We start from the raw sequence: 13,435 nt of genomic DNA on the forward strand, positions 1-13,435 counted from the left end.
TGTTTCATTTTCATCTTTGTACCAGGCAGTGCAATGTCCACAACAGAGCAACAATCAACAGAGGCCTCTCCGTCTTCTAATTCAAATTCATCCAGTTACTACGAAGCCCTAGAAACAGAAGCAGCTAATAAATATGAACCAGTTTCTCCCCACTGGTTTTACTGCAGGATAGTAGATTCCAGAGAGAAATGGATTCCCTTCAGTGGACAAGATTCCGAGAAGTTGGAAAAGGCTTATCAGTCCAGTAAGTAGAAACGTGATGCCCCAAAAAGAAGAGGAAGATTTTTTCATTTTTATGCAGTTAATTCTGTATTTTAACTGTGTCTGTTACAGGGTAGTTTGATTTAATTCTCAGTTACTTTCTGTTGGGGAAAAGTATCTAAAGCAAAAGCCTAGAGCCCTTTACAACTTGTTGGATTATAGTTCTCTTCAGTTTTACCCAGTGTGGCCAGTGATCAGGGGTGTTGGTAACCGAAGACCATCAACAGCTGGGTGACTGTGTGTTCTCTACCCTGTGCATAGTTCATTTCTACACTGTATCACAAATGCATCTTAAAATAAATGAGACACAGATATTCCCAGGCTAGATCAGCCATCCTTTCAACTGGAAATCATATTGTAGAATTAGGGTTTCCAAGGCAGGAGGAAAAGATGAGATAAGTGGACTAATCCAATATAGGCCACAATGGAGGGACAAGACATCTGTGGCTTGCCTTCAAATTCTGATGTATTTTGGTAAATATTCAGTGTATTTTCATGGACATTTTTTTCATCAACCTAGATCAGGGTTTCTCAGCCAGGGTTCCATGGCACCCTAGGGTTCTGCGAGAGGTCACTAGGGGTTCCCTGGGAGATCACGATTTGTTTAAAAAATTATTTCACATTTGGGAAACTTCACATTAAAGAGATAAGTTCCATTCTTTATTTTTTAGTCTAAGAACACTGTCAGTGCATATATATAGGCCTACATGTGAAACTAAAATTTTGTAACTTCTGGCCTCTATTTGAGCCTGAATGTGCAGGGGTTCCCTGAGGCCTGAAAAATATTTCAAGGGTTCCTCCAGGGTCAAAAGGTTGAGAAAGGCTGACCTAGATGATGTCAGCTATAGTTGTTTTTTAGAAAGCACAACTGTATGAATTTTGTATGAGTTTGGGGTTAGAGGTCCCTCTCATGCCTGCATTTTTGTGTTCAGTCTCAGGTGTTTCCTTTTGACAAGGCCTTATTGATAGTGTGTAGCTTGCTTCATTATAGCCCTTGTGTTCTGTAGGCAGGCACTGCAAGGAGCTGGTTGTGCCAACAGAAGGGGGCCGGTATGATGTCCATTTAAAGAAGAGGGTGCGCTATGCTGTTTACTGGGAAGAAGCCGAGTCTGAAGTAAGACGCTGCACTTGGTTTTATAAGGGCGACAAAGACAACAGATACATTCCATATCCTGAAAGCTTCAGTGAACAGTTAGAGGTAATGTTGACTATGGACATCAGACACATTCTTGACAGCACTTGTTCTATTTCTGGCAAATCTTTCTGATTTCCTTCGGAATGCCCTTTACACTCTCTGGGGAGCTGATCATGGGTGACATATGTGACCACGATCCCTTACATATTTTGGAAATATAAATGTCTGTCATGATAGCTATGGAAAGAAATTCCCCCTTAGGGATGTGGACACGTTAATAACTAGTTCTCCCTGTGGTGCTTTCCCAATTTAAATTCCTCCTGCTACATGTTCTTGCTTCTTACTTCCCTGAAAAGAAAGTCACATTTTTCCACAAAGCAAATGGTAACAGCTGCCATGAAGATGTGTATATTTTGTTCAGTGGGGTAAATAGCTGGGGACCACTAAATCAACAAAAGTGCTATCCTGACCCAAATCAGGGTCCCCCGGAGGACTGTTCCTTTCCATTCTGAAGTACTTTATTGAGGCCTCATTCATGGATCATCTATTTTGAATCTAATTTAGTCCTTGGTGATTCAGCTCTTTCTGATCCAAAGGGCATTGAGGAGGCACTTTCAAGTTGAAATATTCAGTGTTTCTCAACTTTGGCAGCTTGAAGATGTGTGGACTTCAACTCCCAGAATTGCATGGCTGGCTAGGGAATTCTGGGAGTTGAAGTCTACACATCTTCAAGCTGCCAAGGTTGAGAAACACTGGTTTGGATTCTATGAGAGCTGCCTCTTGAGCAACCCTTTTCACCACACGGGAGCAGTGAGATCCTCTTCCTTAGTTATTGGTAACCAAGCTGGTTTGTCATCATCTTCAAATGCCAGATTTAGAAAACTAGTCTTGACCTTGCAAGATACTTTGCCCTTCTGCTTTTGTTTTGCTTTTTAGAAGCTAATCTGTGCTGGCCATCACAATGCAAGTAGCAGCCCTCTGAAACAAAAGGCAGCTGAGTGACTTACTCCATAGGCCTGTCTGCCTAGGGGTGGCTCATATTACAAATTCCTGCTGCACTTTGTGCTTTGGGCACATTTCTCCTTACACAGGAAGACTCGGTTTCCACTGATGCCAAGCTTAGATTATATAACTGCATCTTTACCCTTACAGCCTGCCAAAGTATCTTCTAAACTGCAAGTATCTTTGCTATCCAATCTTTTATTTACTAGTTATAGATTCCTCATTTCCCAGAGCAATAAAAAGTTCCTGGAGCAACATTACTTGCCCTTTGTTTTTTATCAATGAATGAGACTTGGAGAATCATCTTTTTGTTGGGGTGAGTGGGTGGGGGAGAAGAGGTATAGTATTTCATTTACATAAAAGTATTTCTGTGTCTTTCTGTCAGTAATGGTAGGTGGGAATGACCTTGGGAGACAGGAGGGAGAGCCACAGACTGGACAACCAGTATGTAAAATATTTCTCAGCCCACAGAAGGAGAGGGGGCATGGGAAGCATCTCAGAAGGGACCCTTCCTAGTTTTCCAGAGAGTAAAAGGAGAGGAGGGGAGAAATACTTTCAACCTTGCAAGGTTCTGTTAATGGAACCTTCCAATAAAGACAGAGTTAATACTCGTAGTTCCACTTCTTGTCTGGAGTACCTGGAAGGATTAACATTGTGTCTCCATAAAATAACTTTGCTGTGAGAGTTGCCCTCCCGCTAAAACTATTACAGGTCTTTTATTCCTAAATGGATTATTAGGTCAGGAGTGTTGATAATGGTAAGCAATATATACACAATCTGGATAAAGAAGTATTAGAAGAGGTGAGTATGTCTGCAAAGTTTGCTTCCTTGCCTGTATTTCCGTGGTGCTGCTCCTGAATAGCTGCTTTGTTTTGGACGTCTGTTGGGAAGCAAGGAAAAGTCTCCCGAGTCTATTGAGAGGGAAATGACATTTTAGGACAGATACATTGGAGTGGATTTAGTTGAGAACTGTAGGCAACAATAAATGATATATGTTTTTCTCTGCTAACTCTCACCTGTAGTTATTCCTAGATACTAACTTGGTTTTATATTGTGTTGGATGAGCACTGTAGTTTGAGAAAGGCTTAAATTACCTTTCTCAGTTGAGTTTGAACAGAAACATTTGTACCATACTGCTTGATTGTAGACAGTACATTTTGTAGTATGTTTCAATTGGAAACTGAAAGCATGTAAATCTGTCTACGGATTCTGAGATGTAATGTTGTCAAGCTGAACCCAAAAGCTTAAGTCTTAGAATAAGGCTGAAAATATAAATTGCTTCCCAAGTAATTAAGATCCAATCAAGCCATTTGAAATAGTAATCCCTTCAAGCCAAAAAAGAAGGAGTAATTTCCTTACAGAGAACTTTCATGATTAGTGAAGAATACGTTGTTATATCTAACCATGCATATGGTGGAAAACATGCAGTGATTTGTTCTCTGATTTTTAAAAAAATGTAGCTGCAGGCTTGTTGAAACATACACCAAACCTAGTTAGAATGCATTGCTATGGAAAACAAGTTTTTTCTACTGTCATTCCATCCCATTCCATCCCTTTCTCTCTGCACACATCTTCTGTTTGACCTGTGAAAGTGGAGAGGATGGTATTGCGAGTCATCTGAGACACTGTTGGCTTTATATGATTATTTAGAAGAGTCAGCTCTGAGGAAACTTACATAGGCTTAGATTTTTATAATTTAAAAGTAAAAAATATGTTTGGCTCCTCAAAATATTCTATTTTGGTTTCCTTCTAAGGACACCTATATGATCTGTGTGACCTTAGATGAGTGGAAAAAGAAATTGGAATCTCCAAATAGAGAAGTAATCATATTACATAACCCAAAGGTACAGTAAAGTTGATGGTTTTCTCTGCCTAAGAAATGTGTTGCTCGTTCTTAATAATTTGGGTTGTATTAGGGAAACTTGGAAGTTTCTGAAACCCATGCCCAGCTTTGAGCTTTCCTCTCTTTGTCTACCCAGGGATAATATTTTGAAGGGATCGTCCTCTGTAAAATCCAAATGCATAGGCCCATACATATTTTATTTCCTTTAGTTAAAATATCATAATGGGCTGTTATACTGCCCAAGGTAATCAGGTTTTACAGGTGTTGCAGATAACAAACTTAGATATGCATGTTAGAATTGCATCTGACTTTTGATAGAGGGGTTGTGATCAAAATAGGAGGGGAGAGTGCTATGTATACAGCCTTGAGCTCCTGAATGAAAGGTGGGCGGTGCATCTAGTAAATTAAAGAAAGAATTCTGTAGTAAATTGGAAAGGTATGATCTTGCTCAGGATGTGTGTGTGTGTATGTGTGTTTATTTACACACACACACACACACACACACACTTTCCTTATATTTTCCCTATCCTGTATTTTGTAGCAGTGAGAACTATTATATGTGGGCATGCTAGGAGAAGTTAAACATGCTCCATGCTTGAAGGTTAACTTCATGTATCAAAATACCTTGTAAGACTCTAAGAAAAGAGTAGGGAACCTGTGGCACTCAAATCTTCCTGAGCTACAATTCCTGCCATCCCCAGGAACATGACCAATTGGGAGAGATGCTGGGAGCTGTAGTTCAGCAACATCTGGATTGCTACAGGTTGCCTGACCCAGCCTAGCAGGATTGATGGGTAGCAGAGAGGATGCTTTTTTTCCTAAGGATCCTCAGCTCAGCTGAGGTTGCTTCCTTCCAAGAGCTGAGGTTGGTTTCTGCTAAAAGTTGAGCCTTTTTGGTTGTGACTCGATAAATGTGGAATGCTGTGCCTCTCTACAGTGGCTTCTTTCCATTAGTCCTTGATCTCATTTTGGTGACAAGCAAAAATTTGTATTTTTAACTCTGCCTGGCTTTGGGAAATGACTGGGAGGCAGAATTCTTGTTTGCTGTTTTTTTAAACGGATGTATTTATTTATTTTTAAGAAATGCAAATGTTTCATGGCCTGCCTTTGGAACCTTCTCCCCTCAGTCACCTCTCTGCCATGCTATGAAAATCAAAGCACAACATAGTCAATAGCGAGAGGCAAAAGCAGCAGGCTCCATGTCTGTGCAGCCAGTAAGATTTTCTTTAGCTTCTTTCCTTGGTGATGGAGGCCTTTGTATATGCTTGACTCCGTTTTGTTATCAGATTAGTCTGTCTGCTTTGCATTAACACATTTTCTTTTGGGTTTTTTTCCCCCCAAGTTAATGGTACATTACCAGCCAGCAACTATCACTGACGATTGGGGTGTGAGTCCTACAGAACAAGGCCGGCCAAGGACTGTGAAGAGAGGAGTGGAGAACATATCTGTTGAAATTCCTCGTGGTGGATAATTATTTTCTTCTTTGTTTGTTTGGAACATGCTTTCTTTGTTTAATATGACTTGCTCAAGGATTGCTCAGGGATTATTTCTTAACACAGACTATAAGCATGCAATTAAAATATTAGCAAAGTATTACGTATTTTAGAAAACAGTCCTGGACAAGATTCTTAGAGTAAACAGAAGATAACAGAGAAAAGGAACAGGAACAGCAGAATTTGTACAATTTTTATTACTGTTTTAAAAATAATATCAACTGGAGTAAGCCAAAGTATTATCAAATGTTTAATCCAATTCTAGCGTTTTTAATTTTCAAAAAACCAAGACACTCCATCTATAATACGATCTGGTATCTTTTTGGAAACAGCACACTGAGTAGGTTTTTTGGTTCTCTGTTTCAGGGGAACCTTTGCAAATCGATCATTTAGTTTTCGTTGTTCATGGAATTGGACCAGCTTGTGATATTCGATTCCGGAGTATCGTTCAATGTGGTAAGTGCAAAGGAGAAAAGTTGCTGATTCTGCATCCCAAAGAGAAGTTTGTGCGTGTTGCACGGACAGATGACCTTGTTTAACCGTATGAAGCCAGGCTCTCAAAAATTTGTCTTTCTGTACAAGTAAATACTATGTTGTTTGTGGACCTGAATTACATACATACATATAAATCAAATAGATTATGATGATAGCGATAACAACAGCAACAACGACACTAACCTTTTAATTATTGTGGAATAAAAGCAACGAAAAACATACACACACACATATACATATACACGCACCCCCCCCAATGTTTTTTAGTTGCTTTTATTCCACAATAATTAAAAGGTTAGTGTCGTTGTTGCTGTTGTTATCGTTATCATCATAATCTATTTGATATGTGACTTTGATGTTGGGAAACAATTTATTTCTTGCTGATGTTTCAATTAAGTGGAGGTGAGCCAAATTCTAGAGCAAGATGTACACAAACGATAATGGTTGCTCCATATTATGGTAGCCTCCAATTACATGGGATTCTTTTGTCAGAAATTATTTGGGAATTAATCTTATAGCACCTTAAAAAATATCACTTTTTACTATGACATGAAGATCATGTTGCTGTTGACTGTGATCCATGAAAGTTTATGTCACAAGGTTTGTAAAAATCGTGTTTTCAATAAATATGTAAGAGAGAAACTGCTTACAGAGCTGGTTTGATGTAGTGGTTATAGGTACTGGGCTAGAAGGAACGGTTGAATTCTAGTCCCCTAAGGCACAAAGCCAGCTGGGTGATTTAGGGCCATTCCCTGTCTCTCAGCCCAAGGAAGAAAAAGGCAATGGCAAACCATTTCCAGACATGTTGCCAAGAAAACTTCATGGACATGAAGTCACCAGGAGTCAAAATTGATGTGAAGGCACAATTTTTATAAACTCTTTAGAGCTACGGTAGATGAAGTGTAGGGAACTCTTGTCTCTGCATTTCCTGTTTTTTTCCCCCCGAAAAATAATTGGAACAGTGCTAAGAGAGAGGAATTGATCCCATATTTCCGTTCTATTTTCCCAATTTGAGTCTCCTTCCAGTCTCCCCAAGAAATGGAATTCTCCATCCCCCATTGTTAAGTGTGCAGTGATAGCTACCTTGATTCAAAATAGCTGCTTCTTCTCCTTCAGTCAATGACTTCCGCAATGTTTCCTTGAACATGCTGTCAGCACATTTCAAGAAAGCTCAGGAACAGCAACAGATTGGCCGAGTTGAATTTATCCCGGTGAACTGGCACAGTACTTTACATACAGGAGTAGATGTGTAAGTGGATTTTGCAATGCTCCAAGACAATCTATATGGTATGATGTCAGCCTGAGATCTACAAAGATATTTTTCATTTCATAATATGTTACAATTATAACTGGCAGGAGCAGGCAGTGAGGATAGATTCTCTGCATTTCAGACTTTTGGGGACTCCATGCAACATATATAAAATATATACTTAGGTCTGCTTTTGCTTTTTTTTTTCCCCTTTCCTTCCTCATTTCGTCACCTGATATGCATTGCCACCAACTCAGATACCCTAATTTCTTAGTGTGTTTCCCTTCTCCACCACTAGAGTTCTATCCATTGTCCTCTAGCAGACAGGGAAATATAAGATCAGCTTTTTCTCTCTATACTGCATTCTTCTTTGGAGAGAGGGAGAGAGAGATTAACCAGCTGGGGTGGCTGTTATATTTCCGGTGATTGAGGCTGCAGTTCTCTACATTCTGAAAATACAAGCACAGTATATTGTTTAGTTCTAAACATGAAAAAATATAGTTGAATGTGATGGCTGTTGGAGCTGTGATTTTCATTGTCTTGTGTAGAAGCATCTTTATTTTCCACAGATTACTTAACTGCAGACATTCTGTAATGAAGGCATTGTTCAAAGGCATTACCTGCAGCCTTTTGCTTGCACAAACGAACACATTTTCGAAGCAAAATTTGGAAATGTTAAGTGCTTTTTCCTCCCCCTCTCCCTTATTCTATTTGCTCAGATTAAACTACAGAGAAAAGTTAGAAGATCTATGAAACAATATTCTGTCTTGAAGTCTTTAGAATTACTATGAGGCCATATCTGACCAGGGAGAAGGAATCAAACACATTTAGTTTTGCAATGTACTAGGTTTATTGGGTAATTACGTAGTTTTTGTAATTAGTTTGCCTGCCTGTCACATCCTTATTCATCCTTGAGATGGCCTTTCTGTGTGGTTGTTAGAAGTTGGCATCAACTTGATGGTACATATCCATATACTGCTATTTAAGGCTACCTGAAAAAAAAAAGGAGCTGTATTGTTTTCCAGAGTTTTCTTCCCTGTGGTGTGTAGCATGGGATATTTACCCTAATTCCTTAGCCCTAAAGGTTGATATGTTATCTCACTCTTCCAGGCCTCCTGTGATCAAACCCAAGCCAACCCAACCCATCAGATCCTTCTTTCCTTAATAAGAAAACTGTGTCGTAGATGCAGTGAAGCCTTACAAACATTTAATTTGCAACTCAATTCTCACTATGTTTTCTTGGAAGTCCCTTGAATTCAGTTGGATTTATTGGTTAATAAACACCAGATTCAATCACAAGAGTACAGTACCTCAGTATTTTTGCAAGAGAGTTTTGTTTTCATCCAGCTTTTGTAGTGAAGCCTCCCTATAACAACAAAAAACATCAGTGGCAGAATGTAGAAGTTAGAATAATGGGAATTGTTTAAATCACTGTTCCTTCTAAATATCCTTCTCTGCTTTGCTCACAGAGATTTGGAGAGAATCACCTTGCCGAGCATCAACCGCTTACGTCACTTCATCAATGATACCATCCTGGATGTTTTTTTCTACAACAGCTCTACCTACTGTCAAACCATTGTGGATACAGTTGCATCAGAAATGAACCGGCTCTACCTGCTTTTTTTGGAGAGGAATCCTGACTTCAAAGGGGGTGTCTCAATAGCTGGCCATAGCTTAGGTAGAATTATTTTTCTTATTTTGATGCAAAGCATATCTGCATATTCCATATGCCATTTACAATATCATATACTAGAAAAAATGCATTGGAGTCCTAGATCAACATAGAAGAAAATTCCCAGAGGGAACATAATATAGACATGATCATCTTAAATTAATTTACACTTGAATCATATGCAGATAACAGGTAAAAGAAGAAGTAAAACCAATTAAGTTGGTTTAATCAAGTGTTAATGATCTAGAGCAATTCATAACAGAGCCATTGTCTTGCATCCAGATGATCCCAAATTCAGTCTCTGGCCTCTCCAGGTAGGGCTGGAAAAAGGAACAGGACAGAGTGGATCACCTTTTACTGAGAAATTTAATTCCCATCCCATTTAAAATCTGTACTGAAACTACATCTTTGTGCCTTGGGATGCAATGTCCCCTGACTTCTTCCGACTTTTCACTCTATTTGTAATTTTGAATACATTTTTTGCCACTTGTCTAAAAATTTGTAAGGCTGGGAGATTCATTCCCCTCCTTGTATTTTCATGAAATAGTGGGTGATATATTATGTTTCTGTATAAATAAATAAATAAATTTTAAAAAAAGAAACATGAACTCCTGAAGGGGATTTAAATACCATGTCTTCTCTTTCATAAGAAGTTTAAAAAAATAACCCTTGAGGGTAGGATGTCCAGGTTTTGTTGTTGTTTATTTGTTCAGTCACTTCCAACTCTTCGTGACTTCATGGACCAGCCCACGCCAGAGCTTCCTGTCGGTTGTCAACACCCCCAGCTCCCCCAGGGACGAGTCTGTCACCTCTAGAATATCATCCACCCATCTTGCCCTTGGTCGGCCCCTCTTCCTTTTGCCTTCCACTCTCCCTAGCATCAGCATCTTCTCATTATGTGGCCAAAGTATTTCAGTTTTGCCTTTAATATCATTCCCTCAAGTGAGCAGTCTGGCTTAATTTTCTGGAGTATGGACTGGTTTGATCTTCTTGCAGTCCGAGGCACTCTCAGTCCAGGTTATAGATTTAACAAACTAGTTTCTTCCACGTTGCTCCACTTTTTAAATCATAAAATCAGTAATTTCCCTTTTGTTTTTTTTTAAAAAACAAAAATTATGGGTCTAGATTTTACCTGAGAAGGGTGAGAACATTTGGCAAGTCCTGAGATCCCATATTTGTGATTTTCCTCCAAGATAATTGGCACCTTCTAATGATGTTCTTTTCTTAGGGTCACTTATACTATTTGATCTTCTTACAAATCAGAAATGTACACCTGATGAGCAAGAAAACAATGAGGTATGGGCTTGCATATTATTCTGCTGCTTCAATTCAGGATAGGCCTAAGTTCTCTGATATTTCGATAGTGTGCTCTCATTTAGCTGGGCTAACTTTCCAATCTTCAGATATACTGTTAGGTGCTCCTGGAAAAAGAAGCATGGGATTCCTTTTGCTAAAATTGGTTGTTCCCTAGTTTTGAGGAAGGCATTAATCCTTACAGATTCCCCAGTGTTTTCTAAGGAACTGTGGGATGGGATGTGAAGGAACTATGGGAACATTCTAAGCAAAAATTTGGTTTTAAAAATTGCACTGGGAGAGGATTACAGCAAAACCTGTGTAAAAAATCTCATTGATTCTTAATGAAGCTCACTGATTCTAAGGTGATACAGGATTTCAGCTATAAATAAGTGTTTTGTTATCCTCCTGTAGGAGAATTAAATAAGTCCTTAACTGTTTTCCTTATTGAAATTACTGGACATTTAAACTCTCTGGGCTGGATTAGATTCAGATTTAGACATGTTTAGTTAAACCCATTGGAATCAATGGGCTTAAAAGTTAGTAATGGTTGACGTGCTCCATTGATTTCAGTGGTTCTGCTCCAAGCATAACTGAACTTTGATTCAACCCTATGTATTTGTATCTGTACCTCTATGTCTACCTATATATTGATAGTTTATTTCAGTGATATCATTTGCGTACCTTCTAAACTGAAGCAATCAAGGAGCCTTAAAAGCTGCCCAATTGACTTTTCTCAGGGATTGCAAAGACTGGCGATGGATCAGGAAGTCAACAAATCTGTGAAGGATATCTTAGCAGAACTTGAGCTTTCTGAATATTATGCTGTTTTTGAGAAGGAAAAAATGGACAATCAAACATTGGTAAATAAAGCTGGGGTTGCTACTGTTACCTAGAACATAGGTGCTGCTAGCTTTTATCTATCTGTCTTCAGTATCTGGGCCTCTTCATGCAAATAAACTTTAGGGCAATAATTAGCAGGAGCAAGTAGATATGGATGAGGATTTTCTTTTCCATTCAAATGTTGCTTGGATCCATTTGGAGATCATTCATCTGGGATAGTTCATGTTCAGAGTTGGATACTTCTTTGACAAGAAATAACATCCCATCTCTCCTATTTATTTATATTACTTCTCTCCTGCTTTATATCTCCAAGTGCATATAAAAGAATGTCCCAATCTTATAGTATTGAAGGGTAGTGCTATTTAAAATACACCCCCCCCCCACACACACAATGGCACCATGCTGTGCTAGAATAATTTGGGAAGCAATTTCTTATTCTCATTCTTGCTCTTTTGCTGTGTTGCATTTTAAAGCCATTGCCTCCTGGGCACCAGAACCTAGTCTGTGTGCTAGGCAAGTTTCTCTTGCCATGGTACTGAAACTGGTTATGGAAAAGCATATGGATTGTGATCAAGGTTAGGGTTAGGGTTAGGATTTCAGGGATTCAGGTCATCTTTCCTGCACTGTTTCCTGATTCTGGGTTTTGCAGAATCCCTTTGTTTTGTTTGGGATTAGTATGTTTGTTTCACGAAGCTGAATTATCTCTTGAAATTGGCAAGCTACAGTATCTAGAAGCAGTCTAAGCCCTGCCCCTTTCCCTCTTCCTTTCTATGTCCCTGTTTATAGTAGAACTGTGTTTCTGAGTGTGGGATTCTTACTGTGCAGGCCTTGTGCACGGACAAGGAGCTTAAAGATATGGGGATTCCCTTGGGACCCAGAATCAAGATCCTGCACTATTTAAGGAACAGAAGCAACTGCCAGGTATGCCTGTGAGTCATTGAAATGTGCATCTTCAGGGACACAGCCGCACAGTTATGCTTCAGAACATTGTTATCTAGTATGAATTTCATCACCTGAACCAACAGGAACGCTCTGCCACTGTTCTGTCTTTTCCACTTTCTTGCCTCTATCTTGGAATTAAAATTGCGGATTTTCTATGAGCTATATGGTGCACAGGCATTTATATCCACTGTGCTCGTAGAGTTAAGTCGAACTGGCTTGTATATAAGAATGTCAGAAGAGCCCTGCTGGATCAATCCTTATGCCCACCTAGTCCAGCATTTTGTTTCACCCAGAATGCATTCAGGAAGTTCGCAAGCATAGACAAGTGGGTAATGGCCTCTTTCACTGTTATTCCCCAACAGGTGAGATTATACAGCCAATGCTGTCGAGGATCTGATCCTCCATAGCAGTGTTTCTCAACCTTGGCAACTTGAAGATATGTGGACTTCAACTCCCAGAATTTCCCAGGCAGCATGGCTGGCTGGGGAATTCTGGGAGTTGAAGTCCACACATCTTCAAGTCGCCAAGGTTGAGAAACACTGCTCCATAGACTTGTTTAGTTGCCTGTTAATGCTACCTAATTTACAGCCATCACCACTTCAAACAGCAGCAAATTCTACAGAGTAAAATGTGCTCTTCATGATGAAGGTTCTCAGTGCTTCTTGGGATCATACTTAAACCCATTTCATTCCTGCTGCATTTTCCCACGGGGGTCACACCACCTTCTAGCTGCTTTTCCAGATAAAAGTGTTGTGTTTGACCCAATAGTGATGATATTGGTGGAGCCTTTGCATCAGTTAACCTTTTATCTATTCCTTTTGGTTTTCTCAGATCATTCGATCATGAGGCCTGTGCGTAAATATAAACTTCTGAAGCCTCTAATGTGCTCTAGGCAGAAAAGTCAGTAATATAGTAGAAATAATTGTGCAGTCCTTTATTTCATGAAGTGTACAGTGTTCACTGTAGAGCCGATAGTAATAGCATTCCACTAAAAATGTTTTCCAAAATAAGTCCTCCTGCTGTTGAGGTAGCACATGTTTGAAAGAAACTGCAGAAGATTTCATTTTATTTTATTTTATTTGTAGGCTTTGAAAGAGACCTCTGGCGCTTCTGAGGAAGGTGGAGATACCAAACAGGAAACATCTGCGAAGCCCATATGTGCAGAAACCAGTTGTAAACATCTGGATGTTGTGACAGGGCAGGTAAT

At 39.4% G+C, this 13,435-nt stretch overlaps 1 protein-coding gene across 3 annotated transcripts in view; it reads left to right on the forward strand.

Annotated features, from left to right (window-relative positions):
• DDHD2 (DDHD domain containing 2) overlaps nt 1–13,435 on the forward strand; it is a 22,268-nt gene continuing 8,833 nt past the window's right edge. Inside the window, exons 1-11 of one of the 3 annotated variants that reach the window (XM_063311147.1) lie at nt 1–244; nt 1,269–1,459; nt 4,153–4,242; nt 5,584–5,704; nt 6,101–6,190; nt 7,346–7,478; nt 8,948–9,156; nt 10,379–10,446; nt 11,184–11,306; nt 12,076–12,207; nt 13,314–13,430. In XM_063311147.1, the coding sequence (XP_063167217.1) occupies nt 34–244; nt 1,269–1,459; nt 4,153–4,242; nt 5,584–5,704; nt 6,101–6,190; nt 7,346–7,478; nt 8,948–9,156; nt 10,379–10,446; nt 11,184–11,306; nt 12,076–12,207; nt 13,314–13,430 (1,485 nt within the window). In that variant the 5' untranslated portion in view covers nt 1–33. The remainder of the gene's footprint in view (nt 245–1,268; nt 1,460–4,152; nt 4,243–5,583; nt 5,705–6,100; nt 6,191–7,345; nt 7,479–8,947; nt 9,157–10,378; nt 10,447–11,183; nt 11,307–12,075; nt 12,208–13,313; nt 13,431–13,435) is intronic. The other 2 variants (XM_063311148.1, XM_063311149.1) reach the window with 2 other exon arrangements.

This window comes from Candoia aspera, chromosome 9 (genome assembly GCF_035149785.1).
Source record: "Candoia aspera isolate rCanAsp1 chromosome 9, rCanAsp1.hap2, whole genome shotgun sequence".
In the NCBI taxonomy this organism is placed as follows: Eukaryota; Metazoa; Chordata; class Lepidosauria; order Squamata; family Boidae; genus Candoia; species Candoia aspera.